The following is a 21,676-nucleotide window of genomic DNA, read 5'->3' as shown; positions in this document are numbered from 1 at the left end:
TTTCAAAATAAAAGACTATAAAGAAAACTCTAAGAATTCTAACTGATGTGAAAAAACATGAATATAAGGAATAAAATAATTACAGAATGGCGCAGAAGGATAAACAAATCAAGAAAGGACAAATCCTGTCATGTGCTCCCATTCAATGCAAATTATTGGACAATCGTGTTGCTCTTCTGTTAGCCAAATTCAGTGGTAATATTTCCTTGAATTGAGGCTCCCATTGAATTTGATTGTGAAATTGCTGGATTTACAATATTACCAATCATTCCAGATGCAGCCATTTCAATCTGATTAATTAATGTCATAGTGCATCTTGGTATTAAAGGAATTTGTGAGCATGAAATGACAAATAATCTTTGGGATCTTACTGCTGCCTCAGAGATCACAACTCCAAAATTTTATCTTACGACTCCATTGGGGATCACAGCCCAGTTTGGGAAGCCCAATCCTACAGAATTTTTAAACACTGTCATTTGACCCTCTGCCAGCCTTGCAATCTGCATGTCTGTAAATTGCTGAAAAACAATAACTGTTTTTGACAATGCAGACGAGGATCATTCTTTCAAAAATAAAGCAAATCAATCAATTATGGATGTTAACAACTGGGAATATAGTATGAATAATTTCAGGCATGAATAGTGTATTCTGCTCCAGAGAAAAATGTTAACTTTGGACTTGGGTTCCCACAGTTCATCACCACTGGAATTTTCCCTATGATTTCTGGATCTAACTAATAACGTTCAATTGCTATGATTAACTAACTTAATTGTTGCTGCATAATGCCAAGATGGTTGAAAACAAACTAGATGGTTGTTGACCTTTGTCCATTAATTTCTAATGTCTAATTTCTAATTTCTTTGTCCATTTATTTTGTTATGGAAGTAGGGTATTAGCATACCTATTGAGTGTCCACTGTTCACTATCATTGACAGGGTTGCAGGTTCTGTATTGCACAGGTCAAGAATGTTCGCATATTTTGCATAACAATTCTCTTCCATTTTCCCTCTCTTAATTCATTGGATTGTTGCATCAGCATTGTGATGCAAATGTCATTGTCAGTGGGGAACTCAGTCCAGTTAAGGCTACACACCACAAAACTGCCATTGTAGCATTTTCCAGCCTATGAATACCAAAACTCTGCAGCACAGTTGCCAATGCCAGCTCTTTGGAAAGAGCAGAAGCAAGAATATACAAATTATTATAAACAACAACAAAATACTGTGGATGCTGGAAACTTGAAATAAAAATTGAAGACATTGGAAAACTCAGCAGGTCTGGCAACATCTGTGGAGAGAGAAACAGAGTTAACATTTTGAATTTGTATGACACTTCTTCAAACTGAAGAGAAGTAGAAATGTGATAGATTTTATATTATTCAAGAGGATATAGAGTAGGTGGAGCAAAATAGATCAGGGGTAGGTAAGTGTTCAGGGGAGATTTGCTAAAGATGTCACAGACACAAGACAAAGGGATTCTTAATAGTTAAGGACTAAAGCAGGTGCTAATAGTGGCAACAAGAGTCATCATTCTGTGAAAGCAAAACAATATATTACAAAAGCCAAGTGGGGAAGGGTTGGGGGGATTTTTTTTTAAATCGAAAAATCGTTCATGGTTGAAGCTGTTGAATTCAATGTTAAGCCCAGAACGCTTACAAGGTGCCAAATCGGAAGGTAAGGTGCTGTTCTTCCAGTTTGTATTGGGTTTCACTGAAACACAGCCAAGGACTGAACTGTGGGCATGAGAGCAAGATGGTGATTTAAAATGGCAAGAGATTTGGAAATATTTGAAATTTGGCTTAATGCTGACCTGAAAGCTCATAGTATAGGAAAACATTCCTATTCAGGGTCGTTCGGGGTCAATGAAAATTAAAGGAAATAAACTAACATTGGGTTAGGAAAAGGAGATGTAACTAAATTATTAGATCATACACTACAAGTTAAAATGTTATTAAATCAACTATCAAAGATATACGCAATACTTTCAAAACATTTAATTATTAAAAAACTGCCCAAATCTCAGTGCTACCTTTCAGATATTCTGGATTTTGCCTTCTTGGTTGACGTTCCATTTCAAATAATCTTAACACATATGATTTCCCCATCACCCTTCAATCAATATTTAGAAAGAGCTGAAGTAATTAATCTTGGCATTAAGTACAATTGAAGTTCCTCAGACTTATAGAATCAGTTATGAATAGCTAACCTGACAAAATTTAACAAAACTCCTCCAATGGTTCAGTGGGTAACCAAGTTTCACCAAAGCTAAGCAGGCACCCAGACAAGACAGCAAAGCTCAAAATGAGCAGCTGAAGCCCCATACAAAGTATGCCTTAATAGAAAGTTGGACAAGGGAAAAATAGTGTAACAGAAGATTTTATTCCTGAATTTTAAACTGAAACATCTTATTTTTAGATGGGTTTGCTGTGAGGGTCCACCTGTATAGTTTCCCATTTTTCAATGCCCAAACCCTCAAACAGACAAGCCATTTGGCAAAACTAAAATGCATCTGATGCCTATGGAACATCTTAATAAAAACTACAGAAATCAGAAGAAAATAAATAAGCAATAAACATAATGAAAATGCATGAGTGTGATTAGAGAATTATAACTAATTTTTGATTGATTAACATTAAACCACAAAACTAATGGCACAAAGACAGAGAATATGTTTAAAATATACATAGGCCAGCCATGAATAGGAATTATTCACACAGAAATGAATTAGATCACCTAGGGCAGGAGTAATTGCAGCTGAAGCTGGAGAGCAGTGTCAGTGTGAGCACTGTATGGTTAGAGATGGTGCTGGGAGCGAAAGCTTCTTCAAGGATCTGCAGGAAGCATTGTTGAGTTCCATAAATAGCACTTAGATTCTGGAGCCAACAGCCCCTCTTGTTTTACTACTAGATTCCAAGGCCCCAGGAAACATAATTAAAATTTCATTTCTGCCCATTAAGCTCCTAGCTGCACTGTAGAAGCAAGATTTAAACAGATTATCGCATATCTTTTCCAGGAAGGGACAATTATCTACCCAGTGACTCATCATTGTAAAAATGACAATGGGTGTGCACATTGTCGTTGGGGAAGAGTATTCCATTTACAGAGTTTTAGTCATTCCCCCTCTCCAACAAGCTTTGTGAGTTCTCTTTGTGAGTGAGTGGAGAATTCTCTCCGTTCACCTGATGAAGGGGCAAACCCCAAAAGCTTGTGAGTTTACTATCAAATAAATTGGTTGGACTCTAACCTGGTCTTGGGAGACTTCTTACTGTAGTTGCAACAACACATCCCTGCTCCTGTACTCAAAACCTCTCGTAATGAAGGCCAACATGCCACTTGCCTTCTTTACTGCCTGCTGCACCTGCATGCTTACCTTCAGCAACTGGTGCACAAGGACACCCAGGTCCCGCTGCACACTTCCCTCTCCCAATTCACAGCCATTCAGGTAGTAATCTGCCTTCTTGTTTCTGCCTCCAAAGTGATTAACCTCACATTTATCCAAATTATACTGCACCTGCCAGTGATTTGCCCACTCACCCAGATCATGCTGAAGGATCTCTGCACCCTCATCACAGTTCACCCTCTCACCCAACCTGGTATCATCTGCAAACTTTGAGATGTTACATTTTGTTCCTGCATCCAAATCGTTAATATATATTGTGAAGAGGTGGAGTCCCAGCACCAATCCCTGTGGCTCCCCACTAGTTACTGCCTGCCAATTTGAGAAGAGCCCATTAATTCCTACTCTTCGTTTTTTCTCTGCCAACCAGTTTTCAATACATTTCAGTACACTTCTCCCAATCTTGCATGATAATCTCTAATGCAGGACTTTGTCAAAGGAAAGCCATGCAAAAAAGATTTTTGAAGAGCTAGCACCTAATCAGATTAAGTGACTAATTATGTTCCTTGCTCAATAAATGCACTTTAGCATGTAGAACAAACATACAAAGCAAGCGCAACTAAAAAACAGTGGATAATTAAAACAGTCTCTTTTCTACTCAGTTAAAACATTGTCATTTAATATTTCTATGTGTGGGAGTCAGGTCTTCCTAAAGTTTCTCACCTTAGTTTGAATGGAATCACAGTACTGGGTTGGGAACCAGAGTGCTCATACAACTGTATTTTTTGCTGTCCAGTTACATAATTCTCCCACTTGATCTGCAACGTGGTCACATGTTCAGATCTGCTCCTGTCGTCACTCTCAAAAATAGCTTCATTGTCCACAGATTGGCTTGAACCAACAATTGCCTGAAGGAATTTTCTCAACCTACTCAGTACATTAAGCTGCCATTGTTGAGAAGTAATCCGGCGGTTTGGGTTGACAGATAGCGTCCAGGAAGACACTTTCCCTCCAGTTTTCAATTCCTTTGACAAACTCTGATGTGAAATAAGCTCCAGAAAATTCTTCAGGAGGACATTGCTATGGTCTGTTAGAAGTTCAGGATAATGTTCCAACAAAATATCTAAGATCTTCAACGCATCCTCTTGAATCCCTTCAACTATGTGAGTCATTGCACTGGAAAGGTGTGCACAAACCAAAGGATAAAAAGGGGCCATTTGATCACCAGATATTCTAGGAGCAAGAAAGTTTAGAAGTTGAACTGCTGCTGATCTGACTGTGGGGTCTTTGTCTGTGAACACAGCTGCTACATCACTGAGAATACTGGAAAGATGAGATGCAATTACTGACGGATGCTGGGATACAAGATCTTTAAGGCCAATCAGAGCACTCTGTTTGATACTTGAACTATAATGATGCAACTGTGTCAGCAGATCCTAATGAGAGAGAAAAGGAAAAACTAGATTAAAAACTATACATTGTACAATATAAACAAAAATCACACAATGCTTTATAATCCCTCAAAGTGAAATTATTAAAATCTGGATGCTCAAGAAGCCAGAATTAGAGGAACACATACCTCACAGCATTCGAGGGCTGGATGAGATTGCTGATATGAAAGGTCATGAAAGAATTTAAAGGCAAAAAAACTAAGTTTAAAACCAAGCGATGACTTAACTGGGGACCAGTGTAAGTCAGCAAGCATAGGCGTAATGGGTGAAAGGAATATGGTGGAACTGAGAGTTTTAGATTGCACACACTCCACCCACCAAAGTTGAAAACAATCTGGTTCAGTTTCACAACACTGGTATTGGAGGACAACACCAGGAACATCATCCAAAAACAAAATTCCAGTTTCTGCCTGGCTGGAATTGAACCTGGGTCCCTGGAGCTGTGAGGGAGCAACGTGCTGCCACTGTGCCATTTTGCACATGGTTGGAAGGACAAACAATAAGTTGGGGTGGGGGAGATGTTCAATCTTTGTATTCTGAAATGATCTTGGAATAATGAACAGATTTTGCAGACGAGAACAGATGTTTGAACGGTCCAGTCAGAACTAGCGATGAATAGCTAATCCAGCAACCCATAACCATTTTAGTCTACACTCCTTGACCTAGAGAAGGCAGAGATCTGACTCCCGCTCACCATCAAGTGAAAAGGTTTCTCCACAACTCCCTTTTAGCCTTCTCCCTCTTACCTTAAATCTATGCCCCAAAATTGCTAATTTTGCCAATTCTTTCTTTGCACTCTGTAGGCAAAAAACTCACAATTTGTCTGACAATAATCCATATGGAAGCAGATCATTTTTAGCAGTGCCAATAGTTGAGCATTGGAATATCGGCCTACATTAGGTGCTCAAGTTTCTGGGCTGGGACTTGAACCCACCACATTGAGACAAGACTGCCACCATCCACTGAGCCATAGAAGGGTGGCACAGCTTGAACATGAAGAGTCTACCAGAACAAGACCCCCAACAAATTTAATGTAATAAAGTTTGTTCATGCTTGTTGAAAATGCAGGAAGCTTTGAAACGTAGGATTCAATCGGCAAACCTGAACAAGCCACAAACTTCGTCAATGTTTTTCTTACTTAACCTTTTGAGAGTTGCACAAATTAACCAGGAGAAACATTCCATGTAAGATAATCCTGCCCAGTTTGGATTCAAATGCAAGTTGAGTTAAGGAAATGTCTTCTCTTTTTCCACTTGAGCACAAGCATTCAAATAAATAAGCAGTAAGCCTGTAAGTTAACTGAAAACTTTGAACTACTGTTTATGCAGTCCCCTTGTTTCATCATTCAAACCAATGTCTGTCAAGACCACATGTTGTCCATTTTCTCAAGATCTATTTTTTAGGTATTCACTGTAAACAGTAAAAAGTTTTAGTATGTGACAAGAATGAACAAGCATTGATTTGGATAATAATACCAGTGAGATACTGAGACATAGACAATTAACACACACTCTGTGCCAATTTAGCCAGTGTCAGTTAAAGATATGTTTCGTGCAAGCCACATGACCTGGCACTATTGGGGAAATGTCATCAGTCAGGGTTTCTACTGTTGGAAGTAGCCACACACAAATATAAATTGAGAACAGGATCTAGCACAACAGCATGTCCAATGCACTCACTGCCTTGGCAGCACATAACAAATCAGCACTTGTGAAATCAGCAAATAAAGATTTACCTTGTACTGTGCTCTTGGACCAAACCTCAACCTTTTTTGTCCAGTCCAATGAGGGAGAAGCAACTTTTTGTTAAGGCAGACAAAGTTTAGAGAATAAAGATTCCATGGTTTTTAAACTAAAAAACAACTTTATTACACAAAGTCTGAAAAGTAAAACAATTTACAATATCTATTTGATACTCCAATATTCAGAATCAACAAGCACATATAAATTAACTGTAGTCAAACAGATCACAGTGCACAATAAATTGCAGATGTGACCAAGACAGATTTCTCAGCAAACAACTGAGACTCAGTATCCACTGTGAGTTAACACTGTTTTACGAACAAAAACAGTACAGCACAGGAACAGGCCCTTCAGCCCACCAAGCCTGCGTCTTTCTAAAGTCCTCCTGCCTCTACACAATCGGTATCCCTCTATTTCCTGCCTATTCATGTATCTGTCAAGATGTGTCTTAAATGTTGCTGTTGGATACGCTTTGACCACCTCGTCTGGCAGCGCATTCTAGGCAGTTACCACCCGTGTTAAAATTCAATCTTCCTCACAAGGGATTCCAAACTTGTCACTTTTGAAGAATTCTCTCAAAGCCACTCCAATTCAAGTTGTCTAAACAAGTGCTCACCTCCCAGGGTTTTGATATCATCTCCCAAAACTATGTTCCCCTGGATTCCCAAGGCTGCACTCACAGCTACAACCTTAGTTCTACAGCCATGATGAGTGTAACACCATTACTGTAAAGTATTACCTTCATCCCAACAACCTACAGCACAGAATTTCAACCCTCCTCTGCCTTTTAACTTTCTAGGACTTACCTCAAGCCCTCACTACATGGAGCCTTCCAGCTTCTCAGAGCTAACAGGACACTTTAGCTGCATGGAACTTCTCTTGTTCCTGACTCTCTCTTCACATAAAATTGATTCTCTCCTGAGCTCTCCACTGGCCCCTGAATTGATCTGGGTGATCTATCAAAACACTGAGGGTCCCATCTTTATTACTAGGCAAGATCAAATGTAACAAGTATTGGAACATCCTGCATCCTGAATGGAGCAAGCTCCATAGCTGCTAACTTACAAAGCATACAAGGAGAAAAAAACTGATTTCATGACAACCTTCAAGAGAGAAAATTGGAGGGAAAAACTACTGTGTACTTATCTTGATTGTCAAATAGAGCAGGCCGAGACAGCATTATGTACCTTTATGTTAAGTTTGCGATGATTTGTTGGCAGTGATGCATCACTCTTCAGTTGCTCTGGAACATGGATGGCACGTGTTCTGAAGCTGGTGTTGGTTGCATTGTCTGCTTTTGGTTTCCTTTTACCAACTTTTAGCTTCACTTTTTGAAAGTCATCTTGACGTTTTCTCTTCTTAGTCATTTTGGTTTCACTGTAGTAAAGAACATTGATTCTTAACTTCCCACAATAAATGTTGAGCCTCAGATGTGGAAAATGCCTCAAGTTTCCCTTAACTTTACTCAGCAAGAGTCCATCTTGGGACACTTGCACGTAAGAAACATAGGAAATAACAGCAGGAGTAGGCCATTCAGTCCTGTGAACCTGCTCCACCATTGAACATGATTATGGTCGATCCTCCATCTCAGCACCATACTCCATGCTCCCCCATACTCTTTGACACCTTTACAGTCACAAAATCTATCCTTCCTAAATATATTTAGTGACTTGGCTTCCACAGCCTTCTGTGTTAGATAATTCCACAGATTCATTACCCTTTGAGAAGATTTTTCTCATCTCTGTCCTAATATCCTAAGACTATGACCTTTTGTTCTAGATCCCCTCCAGCTAGTGGAAACAACATCCTTCCAACCAGTCTGTCTAGCTGTCAGAATTTTATACTTTTCAATTAGGTTCCCCCCCATTCCTCTAAATTCCATTCTCTCTTCTATTGACAATGCTGCCATTTCAGGAATCAGTGTGGTGAACTGCGCTCCCTCAGTGGCAAGTATATCCTTAGATAAGGAGACCAAAACTGCACATAATTTGCCAGGTGTGGTCAGACCAAGGCCCTGTAGAGTTGCAGTAAGAAAGCCTTGCTCTTGTATTCTAAGTCTTCTTGCATTGAAGACTAACATACTACTTGCCTTCCTAACTGCTTGCTGTGGCTGCATGCTTGCTTTCAGCGACAGGTGCACTAGGACAACCTTTCCCAATCTATCACCATTTAGATAATACTGTGCCATTCTGTTTCTCTGTTCAAAGCGGATAACTTTGCATTTATCTACGTTATGCTGAACTGCTACGTTTTCCCACTCACTCAAGGTGACTAAATCACTTTGAAGCCTCTCAACACCCTGCTTACCACTTACATACCTACCAAGTTTGAGGTCATCAGGAAACTTGGAAATATTATTTTTAGTTCCCTCATCTAAATCACTGATGTAAATTGTGGACAACTGGGGCTCAAGAACTAATCCCTGCAGGATCCCACTAGTCATTGCCTGCCACTTAGAAAAATACCCATTCATTTCTACTCCCTGTTTCCTGTCTGTCAACCAATCCTCAATCCATGCCAGTATATTATTCCAATCTTGTGCGCTTTACTTTTGCACACTAACCACTTATGTGGAATTTTATCGATAGCTTTCTGAAAATCTAAATAGACCATACCCACTGGTTCACCCTTATCGATTTTACCTCAACAAACTCAATATGGTGGTACAGTGGTTAGCACTGCAGCCTCAGTGCCAGGGACCCAGGTTTGATTCCAGCCTTGGGTGACTGACTGTGTGCAGTTTGCACATTCTCTCCATGTCTGTTTGGGTTTCCTCAAGCCTCCGGTTTCCTCCCACAGTCCAAAAATGTACAGGTTAAATGGACTGGCCGTGCTAAATTGACCCATAGGTTAGGGGGATTAGTGGGGTAAATACATGAGGCTATACAGACAGAGCCTGAGCGGGTTGGTGCAGACTTGATGGGCCAAATGACCTCCTTCTCTGCACTGTAGGAATTCTATGAATTCCACTTGGTTTATCAAAGACAATTTCCCTTTCACAAATCCATTTAATCTTGCTGATACTTTCCAAGTGCCTGCTTATCACACCTTTATAATAGTCGCAAGCATTTTCCCTAATACTGAAGTTCGGCAAACAGGTCCATAATTCTCTGTTTTCTCCCTCCTTCTCTTTTTTTAAATAGCAGGGTTGCATTTGCCACTCTCCAATCTGTATGGACTGTTCCAAAATCTACAGAATTTTGGAAGCTGACAGCCAACGAATCCACCATTTCCATGGTCACATCCTGGAATGTAGATTATCAGGCCTTGAGGATTTATCAGCTGTCAGTCTAATTAACTTCTCCAATAATATTAATTGCCTTCAATTTCTCCTTCTCTCTAGCCCTTTGATTCCTTAGCATTTCTGGAAATTTATTAGTGTCTTGCTCTGGGAAGACAGAACAAAAGTAGTTGTTTAATTGTTCTGCAATTTCCTTGTTCTCGATCATAAATTCTCCTGTTTCACATCGTAAGGGCCTTCATTTTTTTTCTTTTTACAGACTTATGCAAGCTTTTACAGTACCCTTTTATGATATTCCAATATTTATATACATTATTTTCTCCCTCTTAATCAATCTCTTTGTCCTCCCTGGCTGAATACCAAACTGCCCCCAATCCTCAGGCTTGCTACTTTTTAGAGCAACTTTACATGATTCCTTTTTCGATCCAATATTATCCTTAATTTATTTTGTAAGCCACATTTGGGCTGCTTTACTCATTGTGTTTTTAAGCCAGGAAGGCATGTATAATTGTTGCAATACCAACATTCGTGTCTCAAATATTAGTCATTTCCTAGCCACCATAATATCTTTTAGTCCCAAATCTATCTTAGCTAACTCACACCTCATACCTTTGTAGTTTCCTTTGTTTAGATTTAAGGTACTAGTTTGAGGTAGGATTTATTCACTTTCTATCATGTTATGGTCACTGTTCTCTGAAGAATAAGGCACATTATTAATTAACACTTTCTCGTTGCATAATACCAAATCGAGGCTAGCACGTTCCCTAGATGGTTCCTCAACATGATAGGACTCTTAAATCGGCCTCGCAGGTGGAGGAGGTGGTCAAGAAGGCGTATGGTGTACTGGCCTTCATTAATTGAGGGATTGAGTTTAGGAGTCGGGAGGTAATGCTGCAACTTTATAAGACCCTTGTCAGGCCTCATTTAGAGTATTGTGCGCAGTTCTGGTCGCCTCACTATCGGAAAGATGTAGAAGCTATTGAGAGGGTACAGAGGAGATTTACAAGGATGTTGCCTGGACTGGGAGGCATGCCTTATGAAGTTAGGTTGAGGGAGCTGGGACTCTTTTCCCTGGAGAGACAAAGGTTGAGAGGCGACCTGATAGAAGTTTACAAAATGTTGAGAGGAATAGATAGGGTGGACTCTCAGAGGCTATTTCCCCAGGTTGAAATGGTTGCTACGAGAGGACACAGATTTAAGGTGCGGGGAGGGAGGTTCAGAAGTGATGTTAGGGGTAAGTTTTTCACTCAGAGGGTGGTGAGTGAATGGAATCGGCTGCCGTCAGTGGTGGTGGAGGCGAACTCGCTGGGGTCTTTTAAAAGACTTCTGGATGAGTATATGGGGTTTAATGAGATTGAGGGTTATAGATAGGTCTGTAGGTTGGTAGGTGTTGATGTGATCGGCACAACTCGTGGGCCGAAGGGCCTGTTTGTGCTGTAGTGTTCTATGTTCTATGATGGCCTAAAAGAAAAATCTCAAACTCCAGAAATTCATCTGCCATAGTATGATTGCTAATTTGGTTTGCCCAATCCACATGAAGATTAACTTCAGCTACGATTACTGTATCACTCTTGTTACATGCATCTCTAATTTCCTGTATAATGCCATCCCCAACCTTACCATTGCTGTTTGAAGGCCTCAAGACAGCTCCCACTAATGTTGCTGTCCCTCATAACTTCTTAGCTCCACCCAGATTCTACATGTAGCATTTGAGCCAATGTCCAATTTCACTATTGCACTGATTTAATCCATAACAACACCACCCCATCTCCTTTACCTTCCTAAATATCAAATACCCTGGGGTATTCCGTTCCCAGCCTTTGTCACCTTGCAGCCATGTCTCCATAATCACCATCTGAAATTTCTAACCAGTTAATAAGGTTCTTAGACAGTATACATTAAGGCACTGACAAGACCACCAGTAAAGAGTTAAATGGTTCTTTAAAGAAGTTAATAAGCTAACAAGAGAATACTTTACATATTAATGAATGCAGTAAGAGAATTAAACAATTATGATTTTAAAGCATACATGCGGATATTCTGAAGTATTTTAAGTACTGTATGAATCATTGCTTGCTTCAAACGAAGGCAGGTTATCACAAGGTAAGATGGTAAAAGTGAATAGTCAACACCATCATATCTCGTATCCCGTATATTAGTTGGCACTGTTAATTCATCTACTTACTGAGAATGCTCCATGCATTCAAAAAATACTGCCTAAGTCTTTGTAACATTTTTATAATTTTTTTTCTACTGTGGATCTATTTGCTTCTCCAAATGGCCAGCATTAAGAGGCTGGATGAGAAGTCATCGATCTATATACTTTCAAGGAAACAATATTAGAGAATTTAGTAAGTAAATGCAAGGAGTTAAAAAAAAATTGAGTCAGATGCAGGATGAAACCAAAAGACTGGATCAGGTTATCACCACCCTGGATCAGCAACAAACAACGTAATTTGCTTTTAAATCAGAATTCTTTAGAGACAAATATAATATGTTTTAATAAGCAAAACACTGCAAGTGCTGGAATCTAAAACAAGAACAGAAGAAACTGTAAAAGCTAAGCTGGTCTGCCAGCATCCATCAATATTTTGGATCATGGGCCCTTCATCAGAACTAAAAGGAGGGAGAATGTTAGAGCAAAACAAACTGATGGCCAGGTGTGAAAGAACAAATATATTGCATTGAGGCAATACATGTATGGAATATTTAAAAATATATAATATGCTTTGTCTATTTCCTCCATTACTCTTCACAAAGCGCTTCAGGGTTCAACCACTTTGCTGTGGTTATGTGTATACCTGTATGGCACAAAACACAGCTGCTAATTGCAGTTTATGGTCAATTTGCATAAGATTAGAGTCATTTGTAGCATCACAGAATCTCTACAATGCAGAAAGAAGCCATTTGGCCCATCGAGTCTGCACCGACTCTCCACATCCATCCCAGGCTCTTTCCTCGTAACCCCAAACATCTAACCAACACATCTTTGGACAATAAGAGGCAATTTAGCATGGCCAATCCATATAATCTGCACATCTTTGCACTGTGGGAGGAACACAGTAAGAAGTCTCACAACACCAAGTTAAAGGCCAACAGGTTGATTCGGTAGCAAAAGCGCTGCCCTTTTGTCAAGTGAGTGGGAGTTCTATTCACAAACAGGGCATATAAAGACACAAACTCAATTTACAAATAATGGTAGGAATGCGCGTCTTTACAGGTAATCAAGTCTTAAAGGTATAGGCAATGTGAGTGGAGAGAGCATTAATCACAGGTAAGAGATGTGTATTGTCTCCAGAGAGGACAGTTAATGAGATTTTTCAAGCCTAGGCAAATTGTGGGGGTTACAAGTAGTGTGACATGAATCCAAGATCCCTGTTGAAGCCATCCTCACGTGTGAGGAACTTGGTTATCAGTCTCTGCTCAGCGACTCTGTGCTGTCATGTGTTGTGAAGGCTGCCTTGGAGAACACTTACCCGAAGATCAGAGGCCGAATGCCTTTGACCGCTAAAGTATTCCCCAACAACTCCTGTGGGGGAACACTTCAGCAGTCATGGGCATTCAGCCTCTGACATTTGGGTAAGCATTCTCCAAGATGGCCCCCACGACACACAACACCACACAGTCGCCGAGCAGAGGCTGACAGCCAAGCTCCACACACGAGGACGGCCCCAACCGGGATCCTGGGTTCATCCCACACCATCTACAACACCCACGACATAAAAAACAGGAGCAGGAGTAGGCCATCTAGCCCTTCGAGCCTGCCCCACCATTCAATAAGATCATGGCTGATCTGAAGTGGATCAGTTCCACTTTCCCGCTTTCTCCCCATAACCCTTAAATCCCTTGTCTATCAGAAACCTATCTACCCATGACTTAAATATATTCAGCAAGGCAGCCTCCGCCACTTCAACGGGCAGAGAATTCCAGAGATTCACCACCGTTTGAGTGAAGAAGTTCCTCCTCAGCTCCAATCTAAACTGCACACCCCCCCTTTTTTTTTTGAGGCTGTGCCCTCTAGGCCTGCTATCCTTTCTAAGCAGGAAGTATCTCTCTACCTCTACCCTATCCATCCCCTTCATTATCTTATATGTCTCTATAAGTGACCCCCTCAGCCTTCTAAACTCCAACGAGTACAGGCCCAGTCTATTCAATCTCTCTTCATAGTCCAATCCCCTCATCTCCGGTATCAGCCTAGTGAACCTTCTCTGCACTCCCTCCAAGGCCAATATATCCTTGCGCAAGTGCGGCGACCAAAAGTGCACACAGTACTTCAGCTGCGGCCTCACCAGTGCCCTGTACAGTTGCAGCAAGACCTCCCTGCTTTTATATTCTGTCCCCCTCGCTATAAAGGCCAACATTCCATTAGCCTTCTTGATCACCTGCTGCACCTGCAGACTGGGTTTTTGCGATTCGTGCACAAGGACCCCGAGGTCCCTCTGCACCATAGCATGCTGCAGCTTTTTGCCTTTTAAATAATAATCCCTCCTACTATTATTTCTGCCAAAGTGGATAACCTCATATTTGCAAACATTATACTCCATCTGCCAGGTCCTCGTCCACTCACTCAGCCTATTCAGATCTCTCTGCAGACTTTCCACACCCTCCACACAATGTGCTTTTCCACTCACCTTTCTGTCATCAGCAAATTTTGTTACCCTACTCAGCCCCTTCCTCCATATCATCTACGTAAATACTAAACAGTTGAGGCCCCAGCACCGAACCCTGCGGCACTCCACTAGTCACCAACTGCCAACCAGAATAGCACCCATTGATTCCTATTCTCTGCTTCCTATTAGACAATCAATCCTCTATCCACGCTAACACCTTACCCCCAACTCCATGCACCCTAACCTTTTGCAGCAACCTTTTGTGTGGCACTTTATCGAATGCCTTTTGGAAATCTAAAAACACTACATCCACCGGTTCCCCTCTGTCTACCGCACTAGTCACATCCTCATAGAAATCCAATAAATTCATTAAACACAATTTCCCCTTAACGAATCCGTGCTGCGCCTGCTCTATCAAACCATTCTTTTCTAGGTGCCTTGCTATTTCATCTTTCATGACGGCTTCTAGCGTTTTTCCAACTACAGACGTTAAACTAACCGGCCTATAATTCCGTGCCTTTTGTCTGCTACCTTTTTTAAACAGCGGCGTAACATTAGCCGTTTTCCAATCTTCTGGCACTTCCCCAGAGTCCAGCGAATTTTGATAAATAACTACTAAGGCATCCGCTATCACCTCTGCCATTTCTTTCAGAACCCTGGGATGCATTCCATCCGGTCCCGGGGACTTGTCTACCTTCAGTCCCATTAGTCTATCAAGCACTACCTCTCTAGTGACAGTAATCACATTGAGGACCTCATCTCCTTCCATCCTTCTATCTTTAATACCCGGCAAACTATTCGTGCCCTCCTCCGTGAAGACTGACACAAAAAACTTATTTAAGGCCTCAGCCATTTCCTCATTGCCCACCGCTAAATCCCCCCTCTCGTCCTCCAAGGATCCAACATTCACTATAGCCAGTCTCCTCCTCTTTATATATTTGTAAAAACATTTACTGTCATTTTTTATATTTAGAGCTAGTTTAGCTTCATACTCTATCTTTCCTTTCTTTATCACCTTCTTAGTCATTCTTTGTTGTTTTTTAAAATCTTTCCCAATCTTCTAATCGCCCACTATTTTTAGCTGCTCTGGACGCATCAGCTTTTAATTTAATACTCTCCTTTATTTCCTTCGATAACCATGGCTGGTTATCCCTTCTACTACAGTCCTCCTTTACCATTTGAATATATTTCTGCTGAGTACCGAAAAAGATTTCCTTAAAAATCCTCCACTGTTCTTAAGCCGTCCTACCAACCAATCTGCGCCCCCAATCTACATTCGCCAATTCCGCTCTCATCCTATCATACTCCCCTCTGTTCAGAGGACACTGGTTCGGGGCCCTACTTTCTCATCCTCCATCTGCATCAGAAATTCAACCATACTATGATCACTTGTCCCAAGAGGATCCCTCACAAGAAGATCCCTAATTCTACCTGCCTTGTTACACAACACCAGATCTAAGATAGCTCGCTCCCTCGTCCGTTCCGTTACATACTGTTTAAGGAAACTATCCCGTCAGCATTCCAAGAACCCTTCCTCAAGCCCACCGCTTCCGACTTGGGTCATCCAATCAATATGCAGATTAAAATCCCCCATAATTATCACCGTTCCGTTTTTGCATGCATCAATTATTTGCTTGTTTATAGCCTGCCCCACCTCCAAGTTATTATTTGGGGGCCTATAGATCACACCCAGATGCGTCTTTCTCCCCTTACTATTCCTTATCTCCGCCTGCAACGATTCCATGTTTTGCTCTTTGGAGCCTATTCTCTCTTACTACCGCCCTGATATTATCTTTAATTAACAGAGCTACCCCACCCCCTTTTTCCTCCCGTCTATCCTTCCTAAACACCTGATACCCCTGGATATTCAGTTCCCAGTCCCTGTCACCCTGCAACTATGTTTCCGTAATGACCACTAGATCATATCCCTTTGTGCTGATTTGCCCCATCAGCTCATTCGCTTTGTTCCGAATGCTTCATGCATTCAGGTAAAGTGTCTTTTTACCAGCCTTTATCTGGACCTTATTTGTAGAAACACTACTAACTTCTCTCATGCCCCCTACTCCTTTAATTAGCGGAACATCCTCAACATTTACCTGCACACGTACCCTCTCCTTTACTTTAGATTTTGTAATTCCACCCCCCCCCCCCAATTAGGTTAAAGCCCTAGCTACAGTCCTAGTTATGTGATTCGCCAGGACTCTGGTCCCAGCACGATTCAGATGAAGACCATCCCATCTGAACAGGTCCCACCTGCCCCAACACTGGTGCCAGTGCCCCATAAATTCAAACTCATTCCTCCCACACCAATCGTTGAGCCACACATTCATCTCCTTAATCCTATTTACCCCGCGCCAATTTGCACATGGTTCACATAGTAATCCAGAGATAACCACCTTGTCGGTTCTGCTTTTTAATTTGGTTCCCAGATTATCATTCTCCCTCTGCAGATCCTTAGTTCCTATTTTGCCTATGTTGTTGGCACCCACATGAATCACGACAGCCGGATTCTCACCCTCCCACTCCAGTTTCCTCTGCTGCCCAGAGGAGACATCCTGCACCCGAGCACCAGGCAGACAACACACTCTTTGGTATTCTTTAGCCTTGTCACAAAGGACAGTGTCTATGCCCCTAACTACACTATCCCCAATTTCCACTATATTTCTCTTTACTTCTTCTGCTCTGACCTCGACCTGCCCGGTCCCACCAAAATGTCCCGTCTGGAGACTTTAACCTGTGCTTAATGCTCCCCCCACCCACACCATCTAAAACACCAAGACCTGACCACTCAATGGCTCACACTCCAACCACCATTCTGTAAATTGAGTTTGTGTCCCCACATGCCCCATTTGTGAACAGAACCCCCACTCACCTGACGAACGGGCAGCGCTCCGTAAGCTAATGGCTTTTGCTACTAAATAAACCTGCTGGACCCCAACCTGCTGTTGTGAGAGCTCTCACTGTGTTTACCCCAGTCCAATGCCAGCACCTCCACATCATGACTGTGGGAGGAAACCCATGCAGAGAACATATAAATTCCCAAGACTGGAATCGAACCAGGTCCCTGGCACTGTGAGGCAGCTGTGCCACCCTAATTTATATCACGATTGACTGATATCGTAATATTTCAACTCACTCATCCAATGTACACTTATTTTGTTACCGTAAATAAAATGTCCGGTGAAATTTTTTCACTATGTTCAACTACCAAGCATTAGATTTTTAAAAATCTTACATTTACCTTAACTTCCAAGGTTAATTTTTAGGGTGCAGATACAATGCACAAATATATAAAATTAATTATGGCTTCAGATTGTTGTTAGCTCATTACTGATTTGTCATGGATGTATTATTTCAGGGAACACAAGTGAAAGTTGGGACATCATAGCCTTATCTATACACAAAAATTGGATTATTTCTCACATTAACAGATTAATTCAGAAGGTCAAAGATCTCAGAAATGGTGAAACCTCAAACAGGGAACACAACAAAGGGAATAAGATGAATAAGAGGAACCGATTACCCACTCTGTCCATCCCTCCCCCAGCTTACCCACGCTGTCCCCCCTCCCCTAATTACACACTCTGCCCACTCCTCCTTCCCTCCCTCGCTCCCTCTGGTTACCCACTCTGCCTCCACCCTCTAACCCCTAGTTACCATTCTGCCCCTGCACTGAACACTCTGCTCCCCCCCCCCCCCCCGCTATCTCGGCCTTCCCCCCCCCAATTTACCCATTCTGCCCCTTCCACCACTTAGCTTCTCTACCCCGACTCTGCCCACTCCCCCCCAACACTGTTACCCTCCCCCCCCATTGTTACCATCTCTGCCCCCACTCCCTGCTGTTGCCCCATCCCTCCTCTCTCCACCCGTTACGCCTTCCCCCCTCTCTCCCCCCTCACCCCATCCCCCCTCTCTCCCCCCGCACCCCATCCCCCCTCTCTCCCCCCGTTACCCCATCCCCCCTCACCCCATCCCCTCCCTCTCCCCCGTTACCCCATCCCCCCTCACCCCATCCCCTCTCTCTCCCCCGTTACCCCATCCCCCCTCACCCCATCCCCTCTCTCTCCCCCGTTACCCCATCCCCCCTCACCCCATCCCCTCTCTCTCCGCCCGTTACCCCATCCCCCCTCACCCCATTCCCCTCTCTCTCCCCCGTTACCCCATCACCCTCACCCCATTCCCCACTCTCTCCCCCGTTACCCCATCACCCTCACCCCATTCCCCTCTCTCCCCCGTTACCCCATCCCCCCTCACCCCATTCCCCTCTCTCCCCCGTTATCCCATCCCCCCTCTCTCCCCCCGTTACCCCTCACCCCATCCCCCCTCTCTCCCCCCCCGTTACCCCATCCCGCCTCTCTCTCCCCCGTTACCCCCTCCCCCCTCTCCCCCTTCCCCCCGTTACCCCCTCCCCCCTCTCCCCCTTCCCCCCGTTACCCCCTCCCCCTCTCTCCCCCCCTCCCCCTTCCCCCCGTTACCCCCTCCCCCCTTCCCCCGTTACCCCCTCCCCCTCTCTCCCCTTCCCCCCGTTACCTCCCCCTCCCCTTCCCCCGTTCCTCCCCTCTCTCCCCCCTTCCCCCCGTTACCCCCTCCCTCCCCCTTCCCCCGTTACCCCCTCCCCCTCTCTCCCCCTTCCCCCCGTCACCCCCTCCCCCTCTCTCTCCCCCTTCCCCCCGTTACCCCCTCCCCCTCTCTCTCTCTCCCCCTTCCCCCCTCCCCCTTCCCCCCTCCCCCTCTCTCTCTCTCTCCCCTTCCCCCCTCCCCCTTCCCCCCTCCCCCTCTCTCTCTCTCCCCCTTCCCCCCTCCCCCTCTCTCTCTCTCCCCCTTCCCCCGTTACCCCCTCCCCCTCTCTCTCTCTCCCCCTTCCCCCCGTTACCCCCTCCCCCTCTCTCTCCCCCTTCCCCCCGTTACCCCCTCCCCCTCTCTCTCCCCCTTCCCCCCGTTACCCCCTCCCCCTCTCTCTCCCCCTTCCCCCCGTTACCCCCTCCCCCTCTCTCTCTCTCTCCCCCTTCCCCCCGTTACCCCCTCCCCCTCTCTCTCTCTCTCCCCCTTCCCCCCGTTACCCCCTCCCCTCTCTCTCTCTCCCCCTTCCCCCCGTTACCCCCTCCCCCTCTCTCTCTCTCCCCCTGCCCCCCATTACCCCCTCCCCCTCTCTCTCTCCCCCTTCCCCCCGTTACCCCTCCCCCTCTCTCCCCCTTCCCCCCGTTACCCCCTCCCCCTCTCTCCCCCTTCCCCCCTCTCTCCCCCTTCCCCCCGTTACCCCCTCCCCCTCTCTCCCCCTTCCCCCCTCCTCCTCTCTCCCCCTTCCCCCCTCCTCCTCTCTCCCCCTTCCCCCGTTACCCCCTCTCCCCCCGTTACCCCCTCTCCCTCTCTCCCCCTTCCCCCGTTACCCCCTCCCCCTCTTCCCCCCGTTACCCCCTCTCCCCCCGTTACCCCCTCCCCCACTTCCCCCCGTTACCCCCTCTCCCCCCGTTACCCCCTCTCCCTCTCTCCCCCTTCCCCCGTTACCCCCTCCCCCTCTCCCCCCGTTACCCCCTCCCCCCTCTCCCCCCTCGTTACCCCCTCCCCCCTCGTTACCCCCTCCCCCTCTCCCCCCTCGTTACCCCCTCCCCCTCTCCCCCCTCGTTACCCCCTCCCCCTCTCCCCCCTCGTTACCCCCTCTCCCTCTCTCCCCCTTCCCCCGTTACCCCCTCCCCCTCTTCCCCCCGTTACCCCCTCCCCCTCTTCCCCCCGTTACCCCCTCCCCCTCTCCCCCCTCGTTACCCCCTCCCCCTCTCCCCCCGTTACCCCCTCCCCCTCTTCCCCCCGTTACCCCCTCCCCCTCTCCCCCCTCGTTACCCCCTCTCCCCCCGTTACCCCCTCCCCCTCTTCCCCCCGTTACCCCCTCCCCCTCTTCCCCCCGTTACCCCCTCTCCCCCGTTACCCCCTCCCCCTCTTCCCCCCGTTACCCCCTCCCCCTCTTCCCCCCGTTACCCCCTCCCCCTCTTCCCCCCGTTACCCCCTCTCCCCCCGTTACCCCCTCTCCCTCTCTCCCCCTTCCCCCGTTACCCCCTCCCCCTCTCCCCCGTTACCCCCTCCCCCTCTCCCCCCTCGTTACCCCCTCCCCCCCCTCGTTACCCCCTCCCCCCTCTCCCCCCTCGTTACCCCCTCCCCCTCTCCCCCCTCGTTACCCCCTCCCCCTCTCCCCCCTCTCCCCCCTCGTTACCCCCTCCCCCCTCTCGTTACCCCCTCCCCCCTCTCGTTACCCCCTCCCCCCTCTCCCCCCTCCCCCCTCGTTACCCCCTCCCCCCTCTCCCCCCTCGTTACCCCCTCCCCCCTCTCCCCCCTCGTTACCCCCTCCCCCCTCTCCCCCCTCGTTACCCCCTCCCCCCTCTCCCCCCTCGTTACCCCCTCCCCCCTCTCCCCCCTCTCTCCCCCCTCTCTCCCCTCCCCCATTACCCGTTCTGCCGTTTCTTCAGCCGCCACAAACGCGCGCGGCTTCTCCTCAGCAACGCGCACGATAGCTGTCCGATTGGTGCCTGTTTCCTGACAGCGATGCTGGGTCTTTTTGGAGGAAGGGGTGTGTGGAGGGGGTATAATTAATCTCAGTTTCTCCTCCCCCTCCCCCCCCCGCCCCGTTCCGGTCCATGGGCTGTTTCAATTTTGAAAATAACTGTTTGTGCCGAAAGCAGCTGTGAGGGCAGCCTCTTCCCCCCCCAGGGTCCTCCCACTGGAGTTCTGGGAGATGTAGGATTCAGTCAGACTGGGACTGGTCAGCAGCAGGTCTGGCTGCTTCTGTGCGAAAAGAAATAGAATTAAACACGTTAGATCGACCACCCTTCATCAGAACTGGGAAAGTCTAGAAATGTAATACAAAGTGCTGGAAAGCAGAGCCGGGCTGGTAGCATCTGTGGAGATATTTTGAGTCCAATATGAGCACGCAAGGGATCGAGTTTAGGAGTTGGGAGGTAATGTTGCAACTTTATAAGACGCTTGTCAGACCCCACTTGGAGTACTGTGCACAGTTCTGGTCACCTCACTACAGGAAGGTTGTGGAAGCTATTGAGAGGGTGCAGAGGAGATTTACAAGGATGTTGCCTGGATTGGGAGGCATGCCTTTTGAAGATAAGAACTAGGAGCAGGAGTAGGCCATCTAGCCCTTCGAGCCTGCCCCGCCATTCAATAAGATCATGGCTGATCTGTCGCTGCTAAGTTCCACTTTCCCGCCCTCTCCCCATAACCCTTAATCCCCTCTCTTATCAAAAACCCATCAACCCGCGTCTTAAAAATAGCGAGGCAGCCTCCACCACTTCAACGGGC

The 21,676-nt window shown here is 45.6% G+C and overlaps 1 protein-coding gene across 1 annotated transcript in view; it reads right to left on the bottom strand.

Annotated features, from left to right (window-relative positions):
- tex10 (testis expressed 10) overlaps window positions 1–20,875 on the bottom strand; it is a 100,828-nt gene extending 79,953 nt beyond the window's left edge. The window contains exons 1-3 of the mRNA XM_080208454.1: window positions 20,816–20,875; window positions 7,717–7,906; window positions 4,060–4,772 (exon numbers count right to left, since the gene is read on the bottom strand). Of these exons, the coding sequence (XP_080064580.1) occupies window positions 4,060–4,772; window positions 7,717–7,896 (893 nt within the window). The 5' untranslated portion in view covers window positions 7,897–7,906; window positions 20,816–20,875. The remainder of the gene's footprint in view (window positions 1–4,059; window positions 4,773–7,716; window positions 7,907–20,815) is intronic.
- Window positions 20,876–21,676: the final 801 nt, after the last annotated feature.

This window comes from Carcharhinus amblyrhynchos, chromosome 2 (genome assembly GCF_965287045.1).
Source record: "Carcharhinus amblyrhynchos chromosome 2, sCarAmb.v2.hapA, whole genome shotgun sequence".
NCBI classification, from domain to species: Eukaryota; Metazoa; Chordata; class Chondrichthyes; order Carcharhiniformes; family Carcharhinidae; genus Carcharhinus; species Carcharhinus amblyrhynchos.
The sequence above is the reverse complement of the archived record's forward strand: the minus strand, read 5'-3'. Positions and strand labels throughout refer to the sequence as shown.